Source organism: Bufo gargarizans, chromosome 2, assembly GCF_014858855.1.
Source record: "Bufo gargarizans isolate SCDJY-AF-19 chromosome 2, ASM1485885v1, whole genome shotgun sequence".
Taxonomy (NCBI): domain Eukaryota; kingdom Metazoa; phylum Chordata; class Amphibia; order Anura; family Bufonidae; genus Bufo; species Bufo gargarizans.
In genome coordinates, this window is record NC_058081.1 from 266379562 (window position 1) to 266399202 (window position 19641).

A 19641-nucleotide genomic window follows, 5' to 3' on the forward strand; every position below is an offset into this window, starting at 1 on the left:
ATATTGTAGATTTATACAATGTGGAGAGATGATTTATGTGTATAGATGTTCACTGGTTAAAATTATTTATGGTATAGGGAAGTAATAGTTGTTGATGCAAGCTATAATTGATAATTTTTTGTGAGTTTGTTTGTATGTCTCGTATGGCCTTGAGGTTTTCTAGTGTGTAATATAATTGTATGTCTTGTATGGCCTTGAGGTTTTCTAGTGTGTTTAATATAATTATAATGATTCATTTATGTTTTCACTGTGGTATCGTTGGTAGATCCTGGTGTTTCCTGATTGTTGACATACAATGGGAGGTGTCCATTGTATCACTGGTCCGTAATATGAGAGACCCAGTGACTACCCAGATTTGCCTTCCCTGTATATTTCAAGGAAATAACACAGGGCATATTCAGGAGTAAATAAGTAACTTTGCTGTGCTTTTTCTCGTGTTAGCCCTTGTAAAAATGAAAAATGTGGGACTAAAGCAACATTTTATTCAGGAAAAAAAAAACTCCTGTGGGATCAAAGCGTTCACTACACCTCTTGATAAATTCCTTGAGGGGTGCAGTTAAACTGTTTGGGGGTTTCCACTGTAGAAATACCTCTGCAACTCTTCAAATGCGACATAGCACCCAAAAACCATTCCAGCAAAATCTGCTATCCAAAAGCCAATTGGTGCTCATTCCTTTCTTAGCCCTACTGTGTACTCATACAACTGTTTACGACAACATGTGGGGTGTTTCTCTAAACTGCAGAATCAGAGTAAAAAATATTGAGATATTTTTTGCTGTTAACTCTTGCTGTGTTACAGGAAGAAATGGATTAAAATGAAAAATCTTCACAAAAGTTAAAAGACAGGGTCATGCACATTAGTCCATTCTGACTGTTACATTTGTCTAAACCGGGCAATCTTTCTGTGCAAGTTGTTTCACAGAAAGATCTCTCATCTCCAAACAAACTTCCTTGAAAGTTTCAAACACTGCTGACTGTAATTGGTTAGCTAAAATTATTATTCGTTATTACATTTCACCCATTGAATGATCATTTTGGTTGAAATTGTCCATTTTTATCAACCGTAGACTGATGCTTCTGGTCACCTTAAAGAAAATGTAATATTTCAAAGCCATAATCCCTGTCCTCAATAAACCCACTATGTATGTATGATCAGGGAACTCAGCTACTTCTATGAGATCTTTGGGCTTCGGAATTCTCAAAATTGAAAATTATTTAGTGAATAGAAACTGTTCAGACAGAAAACTTGCTTGTATGAAAGAGGCCTATCTCCTTTTGAGCCTTATTTGAGATATTTATGTGAGAAGTGAGCGTGAAAAACTGATTAACCAATTCCAGTTGCATTCAAGTCACAGTTGCAGTGAGTGCCGTACGTGACAACACCCTAACTCTTATTGTTCAGAAAAATAACATTCAAGAACAAACATTATAATTTTTATTGTATAGTCATAAAAAAAGACAAGCCAAAGAAAGAAACCATTTTAGTGCAAAACACAAGGCTTGTGACCATTTCCAACATGAATTGAGTATTCTACATGAAACAAAAAGGAAATATATTTAAAAAAAGTTATTTACATAAAATTTCAGCCGGTTAAAATGCTAGAGATGTACAGTATGTTTCAGCTGTAAGAGTGCACTTTGCTAGCTCAGGGATATATTTCATATACTGCAGATAACTTAGCACAGCATTTTTGTCCTCTTTTTCAACTTTTCTATAGTGGATGTTATCGGATTGAATTCAGGACGTCCACCTGCAAAACAAAGATGTTGTTACTATTTTCTCTGGCAATGTTATTATGTTCAGCAAAATGTTATTTTCTTAATAAATCAAGCTTATTGAAGCAAGGGGTGTATGTGCATACTGGGCCCCATGCTTATCAGCCGGTGCATAAAAAGACTTTAAACTTCCCATACATATTCAGTAGCTGTTGGCCGAATAATAGTTTGGCAGACAGCTATCTCTCCCAAGTCCCCCATAAACATGGAGAGAGTGGAGAAAGCCACTGCCAGACACTTTTGGTGGTTGCTTATCTCCTGGGAGAACAAAAAGATCAGGCAAAAATATAGTGTTGAGAGCTCCCCATGTACATTGGTGTGCCAGCTATAGGCTCTGTTAGGGTCAGACCCTTTTAAGAACGGACAACATTCCCATGTGATGATCAAAGAATTGTCTAGACCTATTTAATGTGTATGATATAAGCTAAAAAATACGAGGTCAAATTATCTGCATGTAAATCGGTGAAGTCTGATGACAGCTGGAGTTCTCATGCTGTACAGTACCTTGTTTAAGTAGTTGAAGGCTTAAGTGAAATCAAATATTTCAATGCTTAGCATTCTTTCCAAAACCACAGAATGGTTATCATAGTGTGGACGTTTTATTCAAACATACAAATGAAATGTCAGTTAAAATGCAAATAGCTCTTTGCTTTCCTCTACAAATTGTACACTTTGGATTTGGACAATAAAATATTATAAATCTTGAAGGCACCTCCACCTTAGGGCTCATGCTAATAACTATATATATTTTTTTAATTCCCCCGGCCCCCTAGCAGATCTGTGAAGGGTAGCATACTTACCTTTCTTCGATGCTCAGTTCTGATTCCATGGCTGTTTTCACTTTGTTCATGCCGAAGGTTTACATGCAAGGATCAAACTCACATGTGCCACTGCAGCCAATGATGGGCCTCAGCTGTCCCCACTCGGCAAGTGACTCAGCAATGAGTCCCATCATTGGCTTCATGCTGGAAGCTCACATGCAGGGATAGAAGTGCAGTGAAGAAAGCTGGGGACCCACAGAGCCGAAACCCAGTGACGGAGAGCAGGTAAGTATACTTCCCTTCACATGTCCAGCGGGGAGGGGGTAATTAAAAAATAACAAGTCAGTCCCGGACAACCCCTTTGAATACATCAACCTTTGCCTGTTATGGGCTTATACTGGATGCCCTTTGGTATACACCAACAGAAGTCTGATTGAGTCATTAGGCCTCATGCACACGACCGTTGTGTGCATCCGTGGCCGTTGTGCCGTTTTCCGTTTTTTTTGCGGACCCATTGACTTTCAATGGGTCCGTGGAAAAATCGGAAACTGCACCGTTTGGCAGCCGCATCCGTGATCCGTTTTTCCTGGCCGTGAAAAAAATAGGACCTGTCCTATTTTTTTCACGGCCAACGGTTCACGGACCCATTCAAGTCAATGGGTCCGTGAAAATCACGGATGCACACAAGATTGTCATCCGTGTCCGTGATCCGTGTCCGTGATCCGTGTCCGTTTTTTCCTATCATTTCAATGGCAAACTTGACTTAGATTTTTTTTTCATTTTTCATGTCCGTGGATCCTCCAAAAAACAAGGAAGACCCACGGACGAAAAAACGGTCACGGATCACGGACCAACGGAACCCCGTTTTGCGGACAGTGAAAAAATACTGTCGTGTGCATGAGGCCTTATACCATAGCACATTAAAGGGTCACTGAGTTTTCAGAAAACGTTTGATGTATCTAAGAGACATTTTGAAAGTTTGGATCAGTGAGGGTCTAAGTCCTGAAACTCCCACCAATCGCTAGAACGAAGATAGAGAAGCGCTCACATAGCATGCTATTTCTTTATTTCTTCTTGCTGCAGGAGATAGAATCATCCCCTGCAGCAAAGAGGGAAAGTGCAATATTTGAGCCTATCCCATGAGAGGCCATGGTCCATCCCATGAGACTGTATATGTTTGTGTTCTTTTTGTAGAAAAAAAAAGGAATGTATTTTAAGGGAAACTTTCAGGCGAACAAAGTGTATGTTCACATGGCAGACAATGCACATTGGAAAAATTTAACTTGTATTTCCCACTGAATCCATTGCAGAAACCAGAGGCTGACTGACTCATGCAGATACCACACCGTAACGGATATGTCTTTTCTTGATGTGGTTTTGAAGTCCACATAGAGAAAAATCTGCACTTTCTATGTAATGAAATTGCATGGAAAACACACCTTAAACATGCACTTACTGTTCAAAATCGCAAATTAAACCCCAGCTTTTCCTATGAAAGTGTAGCTCTCAAATCCCGGTTTATCCTGTAACATCACAGTGTTCTCGGATAAGGGATGTTTATATTTGATGAGCCCAAATATCCCAACCATTTACACCTATGAATTATTAGTTGGACTGTCGCCAAAACGCCACATGTAAACCTTTCTACCACTGCACCCCATGGGCAAGAAAAATAACTTCTCTAGTCATAATAATTTATATTAAATAAAAAATACAATTTAGTCAATTTCTTGTTTTTTTCCCCCCTTGTTAATAATAGACACTAGTGTTTAGTTGAAGTAATGTAGCAAAGCAGGGGTGGACTGGGAACTTAAAGGGGTTATCCAATATCATAAACTGTTCCCCCATCTGCCGGGCTCCTCACAGGGAATATACTTACTCCACTCTCTGCACCGCTCTTGGTCCCTGCACCGTTGCTGCTGCTTCTTTCTGTGCGGGGGCTGCTTCGAGCAGGCGGGGACGAGCCTCCCTAGCGTCACCGGTGATGCTAGGGAGGCTCGTCCCTGCCTGCCATTGGCTGCTTCCCCCCGACACCGGATGTTTTTATGAGTGCACAGGGAGAAGCAGCAGCGGCGGTGCGGGGAGCAGTGTAGGGAGCGGGGTAAGTATATTCCCTGTGAGGGGCCCGACACATGGGGGGGAAGTTTATGATATTGGATAACCCCTTTAAAGTGGCCCTGGAAAAAATACTAAAATTGGCCCTGTTTTGTAGTACGGTCCAAATTGATGAAAGACAGGGCCAGCAATACCATACTGTGGCACATTATTCCACCCCAACAGAGCCAAATACCACAGCCCATCACAAAATACTGCCAGCCGCACAAAATACATCTCCAAAAACTTCCACTGGCCGGCCGTGCCTCATGGGCATCAGCCCACCGGGAAGTTTCCCTGTAAGGTATATGGGTAAAGCATAATACATATACATGTAGTCACCAGTGTTTGTACTATTTTCTGCAGCAGGTTAGTAGTCTGCACCTTTTTAAATGCATATTTCTCTTGTAATTGAACCAACTCACATTATAATATGAAGAATACAGAATAAATAACAATTCTTTGTAAAAATTTAAGGGATTGTTCACCCCTTGAGATCTTTTCTGTACCCTGCCCTGCTTCCCCCCGGCGTGATCACACCCACTTTGGGAATCATACTTACCTGATCCCTGCTGCTGGTTTCTGGCTCCATTACTTCCCCTTGGGCACCACAAGTCTCAGGTCTCTCCATGTCAACATCCAATTTGATGTGGGTCAGGTGGGCACTGCAGCCAATAACTGTCCACAGCGGTGACAAGTCACCCATGTGTTTCGTGACTTAGTGACATGACACATGGGTGACACATCACTGCTGCAGCAGTGAGGAACGCACACCTGTAGTGCCTAAAGGGGAGCAGTGGAGCTGGAACCCAGCAGCATGGACCAGGTAAATATGATTCCCAAAACAGATCCGGCCATTCTGAAGGGTCTGCAGAAAAGATCCCTAGGGGCGAACGACCCCTTTAAAGTCAATCTCCGCTCAAAGTGCTATACTAGTCAATGTCATAAATATATTTTGGTAATTGCCCCTACATAAGCTCTCTGATGAACACTGCAGTGCAGCACAGGATTAATGAAATCTCATCAGTGCCATGCCAGCCCAACTGCAGACAGTCTATTTTAGGGCAGTTATGTTGCTCTACCCTCGCCCTCTAGACATCAGCAGCCTTTGTAGTTTTATTGCTATATGCATGGACTGTGAAGCAAAGCAACAATACTGCTAAGTTTCTGCATTATCAGCAAGAATATTACACAGAAAACAGCATAGGATTCATTTTAACCTCTTATATTTCATTTTTGCGTTTTCATTTTTCTTCCCTAACCTTCCTTGAGCCATAACTTTTTATTTTTCCATTCACGTAATTTGCAATTCCTCCACTCTTTTACGGGTTTTGTCCTACAGCGTTTTCTTTGTGGCAAATTCATTCTCTGGGATAGTATGATTACAACAATACCACATAAGTATAGTTTTTTTTATGTCTAAATAGTGTAAAAATAAATTAAAACTTTGAAAAAAATAAAAAATATTTGCATCACCATATTCTGACCCCTATAACTTTTTTATAGTTATATCTATTGAGCTGTGTGGGGCTCATTTTTTGCAGGACGATCTGTAGTTTTATTGATACCATTTTGGAGTACCGTATGTGACTTTTTGATCACATTTTATTAAATTTTTTTGCTTAAGAGATGCGATGAGAAAATGGCAAATCTGCCATTTCGACCCTTTTTTCCGTTACACCATTCGCCGTATTGGAAAAATATTTTTATATTTTAATAGTACGGTCGTTTTCAGACGTGGTGATGCCCATGATGTTTATATTTTTTGTTATTTTTTTCTGTATTTTATTTTTTTATTCTACGGAAAGGGGGGTGATTTAAATTTTTATATTTTTTAAATTTTTATATTTAAAAAAATTTAATGGTTTTGTAGATCATGTTTGAGGCTACAAGACTCACTATTTTCTTTTTTTTATTCTGTACCATCATGTTTCATAAATATCCATCATTATATTAGAACTGCTCATTTCTTATATTGACCTGCTGGCCAAAATGGATCAGAAGAACACAAAAATAACGTGATGTGAACTTCCCCTTATTTACGCAGAGGTTAAAAAATCATTAAAAAACCCTACTAGTAGCTGCCATTAATTTTAGGCCAACATGGTGGCTCAGTTGCCTTGCAGTGCTTTGGTGATTGGTCCAAAGTTCGAATCCGATGAAGGGCAACATTGGCATTGAGATTTTATGATATCTCTGTATTTGCATGGATTTATTCCCACAAAAGCGTACTGATAGGTTCATTTGAAATGTAGATTGTTAGCCCAAGTGGGGACAGAGACCAATCTGAGTAATGACAATCTCTAAAATGCTTCTGTAATAATAGAAGTGAAGTGACAGGATTTGCATGCTTGTTTTTACTGGGACATATATAACCACAGCTTTCAGCAGATTTGGATCACAGGTTTCTAGGGGAACACTTTACCTTCTAAAATTTGCAGACATGTTTATGGCGACATAATTATACCTACCTTTCTAAGCTGTTTTATACTGCTGCCTCTTATAGCTTCCATAAGATCATCATGTGCAGATCTTTGTGGTGTTGATGGTCTTGAACTTTCTTCAGCTTTCTTCTCTGAAATTGATCTTAATGAATTTTTTATTTCTTTAAAAATATTATTTTGTTCTTTTCTGCTTTTTTTCCCCTTTGTTTTACTCTGTCCATTTTGAATTTTCTTGGCTGATCTTTCATGTTGCTTTATAACTTCAGCTATATTTCTAGTTGGGATCTTTTTTTCTTGAACCATTGGAAGTAGTGGAGGAGCAGGGGGTGGTGGAGGAGGTGGTGGAGGTGGTGGTGGAGGTATAGTGACAGAAGACTGAACTTTTCTAGTGACTTTTGGTGATGACCATGGTGAGCTTTTAGGTGAAGGGTATGGAGAAGACCCTGGAGTTCCTTTCTGCAAAGTCTTGGTCTTTAGGTTAGAAGCAGGATCATAACCAGATTCCTTTTGTTCTTGCATTCTTTTCTGTCTCTGCTTGTCCATATTTCGAGTAAGGATGCCTGTCATAGACATGCGAGGCCCTGGGAGCTCAAAATGATAACCCAGCTTGACAATACTTGTATTGTCTCTTAGCAATTTTACTATTTCCATTTCCACTTGACTTCCCATGATGTGTCTCTGATTGTGAAACCGCAGTTCTGTCAACACATTGTTTGCATACTGAAGAGCTCTCATGATGGCTATAATTCCCTTCCCTGTTATAAAATTAGATTCAATGTTTAGGCATGTAATACTTTTATTAACCCTCAGTATATTAGCTATAGCTATTGCAACATTGTCATCAGCATGAGTGTTTGCTAAACTGAATATTTTAACATTAGTGTTGTTTTTCAGAGCTTCTGCAAATGCCACCAATGTGTCGGCCTTTGCATTCTCCATGTTATTTAGGTTGATTTCGAATGTCTCAGGATCGTTGCTTCTAATGCTTTCTAGGACCTCCTCAATAACAGTTGGGTTTGAGAGCACAAGACTTGTAGAGGTCTTGTTCATTGTTTCATCAGCTTGTCTGTTATATTTGCCATGATTTGCACCAAAGCCATTGCAGGTGGATTTCTCAACAGCAACTCCATTGCACTTTATTTCTGGCACCTGAATAGGAATTTTTATAGCTTGGCGATCTTTTTCTATATGCTCAACCTCTTCTTTGGTGTCTTCCTTGTCACTATCCTCCTTTTCACTTTCTTCTACTTCTTGCTCCTCTTCTTCAGTTGCTGCTTCTTCTTCTTCTTCTTCTTTCTCTTCCTCCTCTACTTCTTCTTCATCTTCTTCTGTATACACCTCCTCAGAAACCTCACTGTAGCTCCCTGTAAAGTCATCTTCTTCACTTCCCTCATCTTCCTCCTCCTTGCAATTCTGAAGAACAAAAGTAACATTAAAAGAGTAAATGCTAAGGATTAGTTGTTTTTGTTTTATAAGGCTACTTTCACATCTGCGTTTTCCTTTCCGGTATTTTGATCCGTTATAGGATCTCAAAACCTGAGGAAAACTCTTCAGTTTTGTCCCCCTTCATTGTCAATGGGGACAAAACTATACTGAACGGAACGTAGTGCACCAGAATACATTCCATTCCATTTCGTTGTATTCCCATGATGCACACAAAAGTACTGCAAGCAATGTTTTTGAGTGTGTCATGGGATACTGAGCAAGACGGATCCGGCATGAAACATAATGTAAGGCAATGGTGCTGGATCTGTTTTCTCGGACGCAAAAGAAAACTGATCCGGCGCCCATTGACTTACAATGGTTTTAGTGCCAGATACGTCTTGGTCATTTTAGAGATAATACAACCGGATCCGTTCAGATGCAGACGGTTGTATTGTACTAATGGAAGCGTTTTTGCTGATCCATGACGGATCCAGCAAAAATGCAGATGTAAAAGTAGCCTAACACGACCAACTTCCTAATACATATTTGTCAGTTTACATGTACACTACAAACCTTGCCTCATTGTGTAGTAATAGAGTTTTTAACACATGGATTATATTAATAAAGCAATAATACCCAAATCATTTTCTGCCAAATAACTATTATTAGACTCCTAATATGTTTTAGTTTTGCTAAAAGCATAGTTTTGCTAAAAGCATCAAACTCAATTAAAACAGTTTATTTCACTCCTGTCGAAATCTGAATCTCTTGCTTTCTTTTCTTAGCAACAGACACTTCTAAGAGTGAGCAAATTGTGTATGAATTTCCATGGGTTCATCAAATCCCCAGCTCTTTGTTAAGAATTGGGAGCCTTATTGTAACAGGGAGCCGGTGATGCGCTCACTCCCTGCAGCGCCGCCAGCATCCTATCCCTGAGGAGGAGCGAAGACGCGGCCGTCGTCCTCGTCTCTATAGTAACAAGGGGGCAGGGAGGACCCGGCCGCGCATGCCTCCTCAGTGTGGCCAGCATCCTTCATCCCCTAGACAACTAGCAGGGGGGGAACTGAGAGCCAATGGCAATGAGTCGGCGCTCTGGTGTTTAGATCTGATGGACATGGATCACGTGACGCTGGCCATGTCACGTGACCCGACAATTAGACCTATTTATACAGGTATCCTGCTGGCCACAGGTTGCCTGTGATTGGTCTTATTACCTCACTAGCGTTCTCTGCATGTGTGACTTTGTTTGTTTGACTTCGGCTTGTATTTGACATTGAGCTGGTGTTTCCCCTTGTACTGACGGGATCTCTTGGCGCCTGACCTCGGTTTGTATTGACTTCAATTTTGTATTAACCCTTTGTACCTGTGTTACCTCCTGGCTCTTAACCTCGGCTTCCAGTTGTTCCTGTTGTGGTACTTTCCCAGCCTGGGAAACTTTGCGCTTCTGTTTGTTCTGTCTTTGTCTTTTGTTTTCTTCACTCGTTATTTCCTCCCTTTAAGCCCCTGCACGTACGTCAGCTAAGGACTGCCGCTCAGTTGTACCCCATCGGTTAGGACGGACCATGCAAGTAGGTAGGGATGGAGGAGTGGGTGAAGTTTAACTGCACTTATCCCTTTTCGTGACAGAAACACAGGCCTTACCTAAACCATGGATCCTATGCAAGTCCTTACGGATCAGGTACATTATCTCGCCCAAATGGTGCAGGAAATGGCAGAGAGGCTACAGCAGCATGAGTTGCTTCAGACCCCACCTATAGCGGACTTCTCCTTTCAGAATCTTGAACCTCAGGTTAAGTTGCCGGATCGTTTTTCTGGGATCGTAAGCAGTTTCTGACACATAAGGAGAGCTGTAAGCTTTATTTTCGTCTTCCATGCCCACAGTCATCGGGTTCCGAACAACAAATAGTAGGCATTATTATCTCTTTGTTGCAAGGAAACCCACAAGAATGGGCTTACTCACTTCCCATGGATTTCCCTTGCCTAGCTACTGTCGAAGCATTTTTTCAGGCCTTAAGTATACTCTATGATGAACCCAATAGGTTGGCTGTGGCAAGTCTCAATTAAAGTCTCTTAGCCAGGGAGATAGACCTGTGGAGGAATACTGCACTAAATTCTGGCAATGGTGCATTTCCTCTGGCTGGAACGATCCAGCGCTTAAATGTCAGTTCAGGGTAGGGCTCTCTGGAGACTTGAAGGATATGTTGGTCAGTTATCCCATCTCCGACACCTTAGAACATACTATGACTTTAGCTGTTAGCCTTGACCGACGAATAAGGGAAAAACAAAGAGAACAACTGATGTTTCCACAAGTGGTAGCTAAACCTGACTCCTCACCCTTAAAAGTCAAATTGGAGGATTGTCTAGAAGAGCCCACGCAGCTCGGAATGACCATGAGGGATCAAAGATGTCAGAGGGGTGCCTGCATTTATTGCGGAGAATCGGATCACTGGTTACGGCAATGTCCTAAAATCCCTGACACCTAGAAGGATAAGGTACCCCCCAAGGTGGTTAAAGAGAAAGTATTGTTACCTGTGGTTATTTCTTTTGGCACTTGTAAGGGTTTTGAAAAGGCATTTATTAATTATGGTTCCGCCTCTAATTTTATTGACCACAATTTTGCTCTGTCCCTTGGTGTGCCCATTTTGTCTCTTGCTAACCCCATTCATGTTATTGCTATTGACTCCACTCCGTTGGTGGGCGGAATAGTAGAGTATTGTACCTCTGAGGTGACCTTGACTGTGGGGGCCCTTAATACAGACTGTTGTTCTTTTTTGATTTTAAAGAATTTAACCGTGGAGATAGTTCTTGGCATGCCTTGGCTCCAGGTTCATAACCCAGTCATCAACTGGTCCATGGGGGAATTAGAGAAATGGGGGTTAAAATTTGAGTCACTACAGAGTCAAAAACTCTTCCCACGTATATCAATGACTTTGCTGATGTTTTTTCCATGTCCGATGCTGGTTTCCTTCCCCCTCATAGACCATATGATTGTGCTATCAATCTTGTTTCGGGGTCTACCCTAGGCATCGTATTTAGAATTTGTCCGGTCCGGAACGGAAGTCTATGAGGGATTACTTGAAGGAGAGCTTACAAAAAGGATATATTAGACCCACAGTGTCTCCTATGGGGACAGGGTTTTTCTTTGTTGGAAAAAAGGATGGTGGACTGAGATCATGTATTGATTATAGAGAGTTAAATAACATTACTGTTAAGAACCAGTACTCTTTGCCTCTAATCCCAGACCTGTTTAATCAAGTTCTTGGAGCTCACTGGTTAACTAAACTTGATCTCAGGGGGGCCTATAATCTTATTCGAATTAAGTAGGGGGATGAGTTGAAAACGGCCTTTAATACCCCTGAGGGTCATTATGAATATTTGGTGATGCCGTTTGGTTTAAGTAATGCTCCGGCGGTTTTCCAAAATATAGTCAATTACATTTTTAGGCAATTTATTGGAAAATTTGTGATTGTTTATTTAGATGATATTCTGATTTATTCATCTGACTGGGATTCTCACGTTATTCACAATAGACAGGTACTGGAGGTTCTCCTAGAGAACTGATTATTCGTGAAAGGTGAGATGTGTATATTTGGAGCGCAGGAAATTTCATTTTTGGATATATTCTCACACCCCAATCCTTTAAGATGGATCCGGGGAAGGTGCAGACTATATTGAAATGGGTGAAACCCTCCTCTCTTAAAGCGTTACAACGCTTTCTGGGTTTTTCTACTTATTACCGGAAGTTTATTAAAAATGTTTCTATTATTGCAAAGGCTCTCACTGACCTAACCAAGAAGGGGGCAGATCTGCTCAATTGGTTACCTGAAGCCATAGAAGCATTTGAAACATTCGAGGTGTTTCGTTAGTGCTGCAGTGTTGGTTCAACCAGATCAAGAGAGGCCTTTTGTGGTTGAGCTTGATGCCTCTGAGGATGAGGTAGTGACAGTACTATCCCAAGGGTTATCAACTTTCATGAACCTGAGGCCTTGTGCTTTCTTTTCTCATAAGTTCTCTTCTACTTAGAGAAATTATGATATTGGTCATTTAGAGCTACTTGCTATTAAATGGGCCTTTGAGGAATGGCGTCATTTTTTGGAGGGGGCTCAACATGTGTGACGGTGCTTACTGATCATAAGAATTTAATGTTTTTGGAATCTGCTAAACATTTGAATCCCAGACAGGCTGTGTGGGCATTGTTCTTTACACGCTTTAACTTTTGCATTACTTTCAGGCCAGGAAGTAAAAAAGTTTAAGCTGATGCCCTATATCTGAGTTTTTGAGCCACCAGAACCTATTTTGCCGGCAGGTATCATTGTGGCTGCGGTCTCTTCCGATTTGACGACAGAGATTACTTGCCTTTGGTACAATCCCCTAAAGATAAGTTGTTTTTCCCTGGTCATTTGCGTCTCTGACTGTTTGGTGAGTGCCACAATTCTGTTTTTAGTGGGCATCCTGGCATTAATGCCACCAAGGAACTAGTTTCCAGGTTTTACTGGAGGCCCACCTTGTCTAGAGATAGCCAGTCATATGTGTCCGGTCGGTGAAATGCGACCCCTGCCTGTCCCTATTAGACCTTGGTCCCATATTTCATGGATTTTATTACCGACCTACCGGTTTCAGAGGGTAAGTCGGTTGTGTGGGTAGTTATTGACAGGTTTAGCAAAATGGTTCATTTCATTCCTCTGTCAAAATAGCCCAATGCTTAAACTCTAGCTTCCCTTTTCGTGGACCAGGTAATACGTCTACACAGAATTTCGGAGAATGTGGTTTCTGATAGAGGTGTCCAATTTGTCTCAAAGTTTTGGGGCCTTTTGTCATAAATTTTATATTTCTCTGTCTTTTTCTTCGGCCTTTCATCCTGAAACCAACGGTCAAACTGGAGCAGTATTTGAAGTGTTACGTCTCCGACAACAGACATCTTTGGGTGAAACATTTGTCCTTGGCTGAATTCGCCATTAATAATCAAGTGAACTCGTCTACTGGTATGTCTCCCTTCTTTAGTAATCTTGGATTTCATCCGCAATTTAGCTCATTCTAACCGTCTTCCTCTCAGATTCATGAAGCTAATTTGGTAGTTAAAGAACTGTGCACAGTCTGGGCCCAGGTTCAGACGAACCTGAAAAAAGCCCAGGAGGTTCAAAAGATTAATGTTGACAAAAGGCGCTCTAGATGGGCGGATTTTGGGTTGGGAGACAAGGTATGGTTATCCACCAAGAATTTGCGTCTTAGGATACCTTCAGGTAAATTTGCATCTCGATTTATTGGCCCTTATGAGATTATTTACATCATTAACCCTGTGTCTTTTAAGTTGCTGTTACCTGACTCCTTTCACATTTATAATGGTTTTCACAAAGCTCTACTCAAAAAGTATGTGTCGCCCGTGTCTCCTGCGCAGAAATCTCCGCAGCCAGTGGAGGTTGCCGGTCAACTAGAATATGAGGTTTCTAGAATCCTTGAATGTGAGGAAAGTTAATAATTCTTTTCAATAGTTCGCTGGAAGGGTTTTGGTCCTGAAGAGAGGTCTTGGGTGGCAGCGAGTAAAATGCATGCTACGAGGTTGGTGAGGAGATTCCATTTGGCTCACCCGGAAAAACCGACGGCAGTGGTTATGGGTCCGGTGGCCCCTCATGAAAAGGGGGGTACTGTAATGAGGAACCGGCAACTCGCTCCCCGCAGAGCCTGTCCCTGAGGAGGAGCGAGTACGCGGCCGGCGGCCTCGTCTCCATAGTAACAAAGGGGCAGGGAGGACCCGGCCGCGCATGCCTCCTCAGTGTGGCCGGCGTCCTTCATCCCCTAGACAACGAGCAGGGGGGGGGGAACTGAGCGCTGATGGCAATGAGTCGGCGCTCAGATGTTTAGATCTGATGGACATGAGTCACGTGACACTGGCAACGTCACATGACCCATCAATTAGACCTATTTATACAGGTAACCTGCTGGCCACAGATTGCCTGTGATTGGTCTTATTACCTCACTAGCGTTCTCTGCATGTGTGACTTTGTTTGTTTGACTTCGGCTTGTATTTGACCTTGAGCTGGTGTTTCCCCTTGTACTGACGCGATCTCTTGGCTCCTGACCTCGGCTTGTATTGACTTCAATTTTGTATTAACCCTTTGTGCCTGTGTTACCTCCTGGCTCTTGACCTCGGCTTCCAGTTGTTCCTGTTGTGGTACTTTCCCAGCCTGGGAAACTTTGCGCTTCTGTTTGTTCTGTCTTTGTTTTTTGTTTTCTTCACTCATTATTTCCTTCTTTTAAGCCCCTGCACGTATGTAAGCTAGGGACTGCCGCCCAGTTGTACCCTGTTGGTTAGGACGGACCGTGCAAGTAGGTAGGGATAGAGGAGTAGGTGGAGTTTAGGGCTGCACTTTCCCTACCTTTTTGTGACACATATCAATTGGTATACACTTAGTGGTGGGGGTGCAGAGGAGGGGTGGTGTCCCCAGGCCTACTTACATGGTGGGGTTCATAAGGGGTGGTACAGCCCACTAAGGGAGCAGTGGCCAGGGTGAACACCTCTCTCCATAGGAAACCATTACAGCTGAAGCCTCTAGTAGAGCAGGAAGCCACAGACTGCAGCAGGCGGATGAAAAAATACTTCAGCCACCCACCACATATGAATTACGCTTAATTGCTGAGCCGGCTCCATATGCCCCTTCAAACAAATTATGTACTTGTACATCGTTTTGCACAAAGAGGTTAAAAGATGCCACATACAATAAGCAGTAAGCGGTCTCCTATTCATCTTTACAGACTCTTGACAAAAAAATCTATCCAGGATTTATACCTCACTTCTTTCCCATACATCAGTGTATATCAAATCTGCTACTCTGGAGTTTGGAAAACACACTGACCCTGTGGGGGCTATAGTGGTGCCCAATGTTTGTCTGTTTCTGATAATGGTATGGGGGGGGGGGGGGCAGTGATAGCTTAGGCTATTTTAACGCTGTGTGTCACTGCCTGCTAAGCGGTTTAAAATTAAAATAATAAATCTTTATTGGAAATTCTAGTATAAAAAGGGCAAAACAATGGTTTCTCTTATTTCAGAGACAGGCAATAGTGGGATGTTATGAAAGGTGGGATACAGCAGATATTCACCCAACTTCCAATACCACCGTCACAACACTGCTGAGGAATCACTTTGTTTGAAAAGGCCCCCCACTACGTGATATGTGTTAATTACACAGTATGTTGTGACCGGTACATTCCCACACCGAATTAGTGGTCACGAGCAGGTGTGTAAAATGTTAGCCACCTGTCCCAGTATCCACGTAATATAAACTGGATACCAGTGCTAAGCAGAGAGACTCTCCAATGTTTATGGGGTATTCTCACTGATGGTCCAGTATATCCACTGTGCCTTCCCACTGGAAAGGGTGAAACCTCCCACATGCGGTATTGGTAAGGCACTATCAGGGGCAACAAACCTAGGAGCCAATGTGTGCTTAGGCTCCAAAGTCACAGAAACAGTGGGGTACAGCACAGTAAATAATGCTGTCTCATACTCTTATCTTAAAAGGATTAGTGTACTCCGTACTGCGGTGTTAGTAAAATCGCTAAAGGAGACACTCGGTGAGAGAGCCCTGATGGAGTACGGCACTCACAAGATTAAAGCGCATGGTACAGTATGGCTACCTAAGCAGAAACTACTCCTAAGCCCGATCGAAGCGTTTCTGTGTCCATTGGGCCGGACACTTTGTCAGGAGCAGGGCAGAGGGCTGAGAGTAAAGATGTAGCTATTAAATCGGCGCCGGCGGTAGAACGCTGCACATGTCTTTGTGCAGCGCATCGGCACTATGGTGTTTTACAGTGTCCACAATGTCCACTAAGGGGTGGAAAGCTGCCAGCACATAAGTCAAATGTATCTATAGCCCCCTATTCCCCTAAATGTTTGGCTTCTGTTGGAGCTGTATTCTTCAGTATACCTATTTAATGCAGCTTGGAATAAACAGGACACTGTGCTATTACATACAGAGGTACCCGGTAAAAAATGCATGGCAAACTTTTTTTTTACAGTGGGAGTATATGGGCGACTAAAAAGTATACATCAAGATGCATACATTGAGATTTCTTCCCAATATATACCTCTGACAGACACTGCAAAACACAGTGTTAAGGCAGTCATAGAAGCAAGCAGACACAATTATAATAACAACAGTCTAAGGGTGCATTCACATCACCGTTTAGCTTTCCGTTCTTCTGATCCGTCCAAAGAAGAGAGAGAGAGAGAAAAAAACTGGATCCTGTAAAAAAAACGGATCCTGTTGCATCAGTTGTCATCCGTTTGAACCATTTCCGTCTGAGCTCGTTTTTTTAGATGGGAAAAAACTACAAAAAACGTTTGCTTCCATCTAAGGCTGCTTTCACACTAGCGTTAACATTTTACGGTATTGAGATCCGTCATAGGGAAAAAAAAACGTTTCCGCTTTGTCCCTATTCATTGTCAATGGGGACAAAACGTAACTGAACAGAACGGAGTGCTCCAAAATGCATCCCGTTCCGTTCTCATACTGGAGACCAAACCACAACATACTGCGGTTTGCTTTCCATCCTGGGATGCAGAGCAAAACGGATCCCACAATGCAAGTCAATGAGGACGGATCCGTTTTCTCTGACACAATCTGACACAATAAAAACGGATCCGTCCCCCATTGACTTTCAATGGAGTTCATGATGGATCTGTCTTAGGTATGTTAAAGATAATACAACCGAATCCGTTCATAACGGATGCAGACGGTTGTATTATCAGTAACGGAAGCATTTTTGCTGAATCTTGCCGGATCCAGCAAAAACACTAGTGTAAAAAGTAGCCTAAAAAAACGGATCTCAGATGGAAATGGCTCAAATGGATGACAACTGATGCAACAGGATCCGTTTTTTTACAGGATCCAGTTTTTTTTTTCTTTCTCTCTCTTCTTCTGATGGATCAGAAGAGCGGAAAGCTAAAGGGTGATGTAAATGCACCCTAATAAGTTATATATACATTTATTTTCTTTTTTTTCCAGAAGTGATTTTTCAGATTGGGTTTTGGTATTATTGATATTTTTTTTCCTAACGGCTTTTTCATAATTGGTACACAGAGCATTCATTGTGGTTGTCCATTGTAAATTATTGAAATTTTTAAAAGAAAACGGCTTGGAAGGACAGCCTCTACCTGATGAGTAATGAGGCCATCATCTAACACATTGTCCTTCTCCTGAGGTAGAAGGAGCAGCACGATTGCCTGCTGGTTATATATAGAAGCAATATAATAACCCTGATAACTACCATGTTAGGAATACAATCAAATACCAGAGACAAGTGGGGGCTTTGACTAAGCAGTGGGGAATCCAGTGAAGTGGCAACTGGAAGCGCTTTGGTTGATCCTTCCCACAATCTAAATGGAGTAATTGTATATGTGTTCCTAGGATAACGTTCTGTCGTTTGTTTTACATTATGGTTCACATAGTATTAGCAATCATTTGCATCTGCTATGGTCATTTATAACTACAACTATATTACACAATGCTACTTTGCGTGAAGGAATTTAAGTAGTAATGTTTATTCCCAACAATTATTATTATGTTTCATATTTATCTCTAATGCATATTCTTTCTATTTTAAGTCTGCACCGAAAAAGCAAAACTGATTTTACCAATTAAAGCTATACATAGCAAATGTTATTTTCTTATACTTCAATAAGCAAAAATACAATGGGGCATAATTACTAATCCTATAGATGGCATAGATCTGCACCAGATTTATCACGGTGACTCAGGCTGGATGATAAATGTGCTGCAGCCGGAGACACTTTTCTCTATCTCTGTATCCGCTCTTGGCTGGCTTAGTTTGAGACAGATTTTTATGCCAGAATTGTGCTCAAAATGTGGCCTGTTGATATTACGTGACACCAGCATTTCTGGCTCAACAGAAAACTGATCTAAACCAAGATGCGCCAAACTGCATCACATTTTGGCACCATTTATGCCAAAATCTAGGTGCATTTCCATTAGTTATTGTGGGAGACTGATAGACTACATCTGCAGCGGAGTCTGTTCTCTGGATCCAGCATTGCCGGATACTGCTGCCCACCCACTGGACCCCACTGACTGTAATCCAGCCGAGATCCAGCCACTACCCAGCAAACATGCCAAGAATCAGGGGGGCAAAAACTGCTACACGCAGCGTTTTTTTCTCCGGACGATTTCCGTCATTCTCTACCAGAACTGCCAGTGATAAAACACAACCGCAGATGTGAAAGTAGCCTAATATTCATTTAAATACATATATTTGATATTTCCTTTCTACAGATATTGTGTGACAAACTACAGTATATTTGCCATTTGTATAATTTAGCATTACGTGAATACCCTTATACTCAGATGTAAGCAACATTAACCCACCTCAGAACTTGCGCCAGTTTCTCTCTCCATCAACTTTTGGGTTTCTTTCTCCCAATATGCCATTAGTGCTTCTCTGCTGAAGTTAGCAGTTGGAGATTTCTCTGTTAAACTTTTTTGCCTCATTCCAACTGGAAGATTGTGATCTGGTTCAATGTCCTCCAATTCTCTTTCTAGCTCTTGGAGCTCCTCTGGTGAGAGTGAAGCAAGTAGCTCATCTTCATCAATATCTTCATACTTGCTGATCTCTCTCCTGTATCCAAAGGCAGACATGGTCCCCTTGGGCGGTACAAAAATATATGTCTATAACCAGTCAATCTAGACAACTAAAAAGTATCAAGATCGGAAGTCAAATCAACTGAGCTGTCTGCTCTGTTCTTTGTGAGCACCAACTGACAAGTCAGATGAGATGAGCCAGCCTTTTAAGAAAAGCTCAATGGGTGTTCCCTTATAACAAAAAGGGATGAAGGCATACTCTATTTAAGCCTCAAACGTCAGCTGGACAGAGAGACAGTGACAGAGTGACATCACATGTGAATTACAGCCTCTCAGTCTGTGGGATTACAGACACACTAAATGTTACCTTATAAAGGGCAAACTGATTAACTTAGAATTCCAAGATCAAATATAAAATACTTTATTGTAAAGCAGATGGATATTTTCTATGTAAAATGCTAATTTAGGAGAATTTTAGAGCATCCTGATAAGTTATCAGCATCATCACCTTGCTGTAATATATACTAGGGAGCTACCTTCCTTAACTGA

General features: G+C 41.6%; 1 protein-coding gene across 1 annotated transcript; it reads right to left on the reverse strand.

The window, feature by feature from the left end:
* Nucleotides 1-1421: 1421 nt before the first annotated feature.
* LMOD2 (leiomodin 2) lies at nucleotides 1422-19300 on the reverse strand. Its single transcript, XM_044280270.1, has 3 exons — nucleotides 18880-19300; nucleotides 7103-8488; nucleotides 1422-1751 (listed from the first exon to the last, which is right to left on the reverse strand). The coding sequence occupies exons 1-3, from the start codon at nucleotides 19147-19149 to the stop codon at nucleotides 1725-1727; spliced, it is 1683 nt and encodes a 560-aa protein (XP_044136205.1). The 5' UTR covers nucleotides 19150-19300; the 3' UTR covers nucleotides 1422-1724.
* Between the last annotated feature and the right edge of the window lie 341 nt (nucleotides 19301-19641).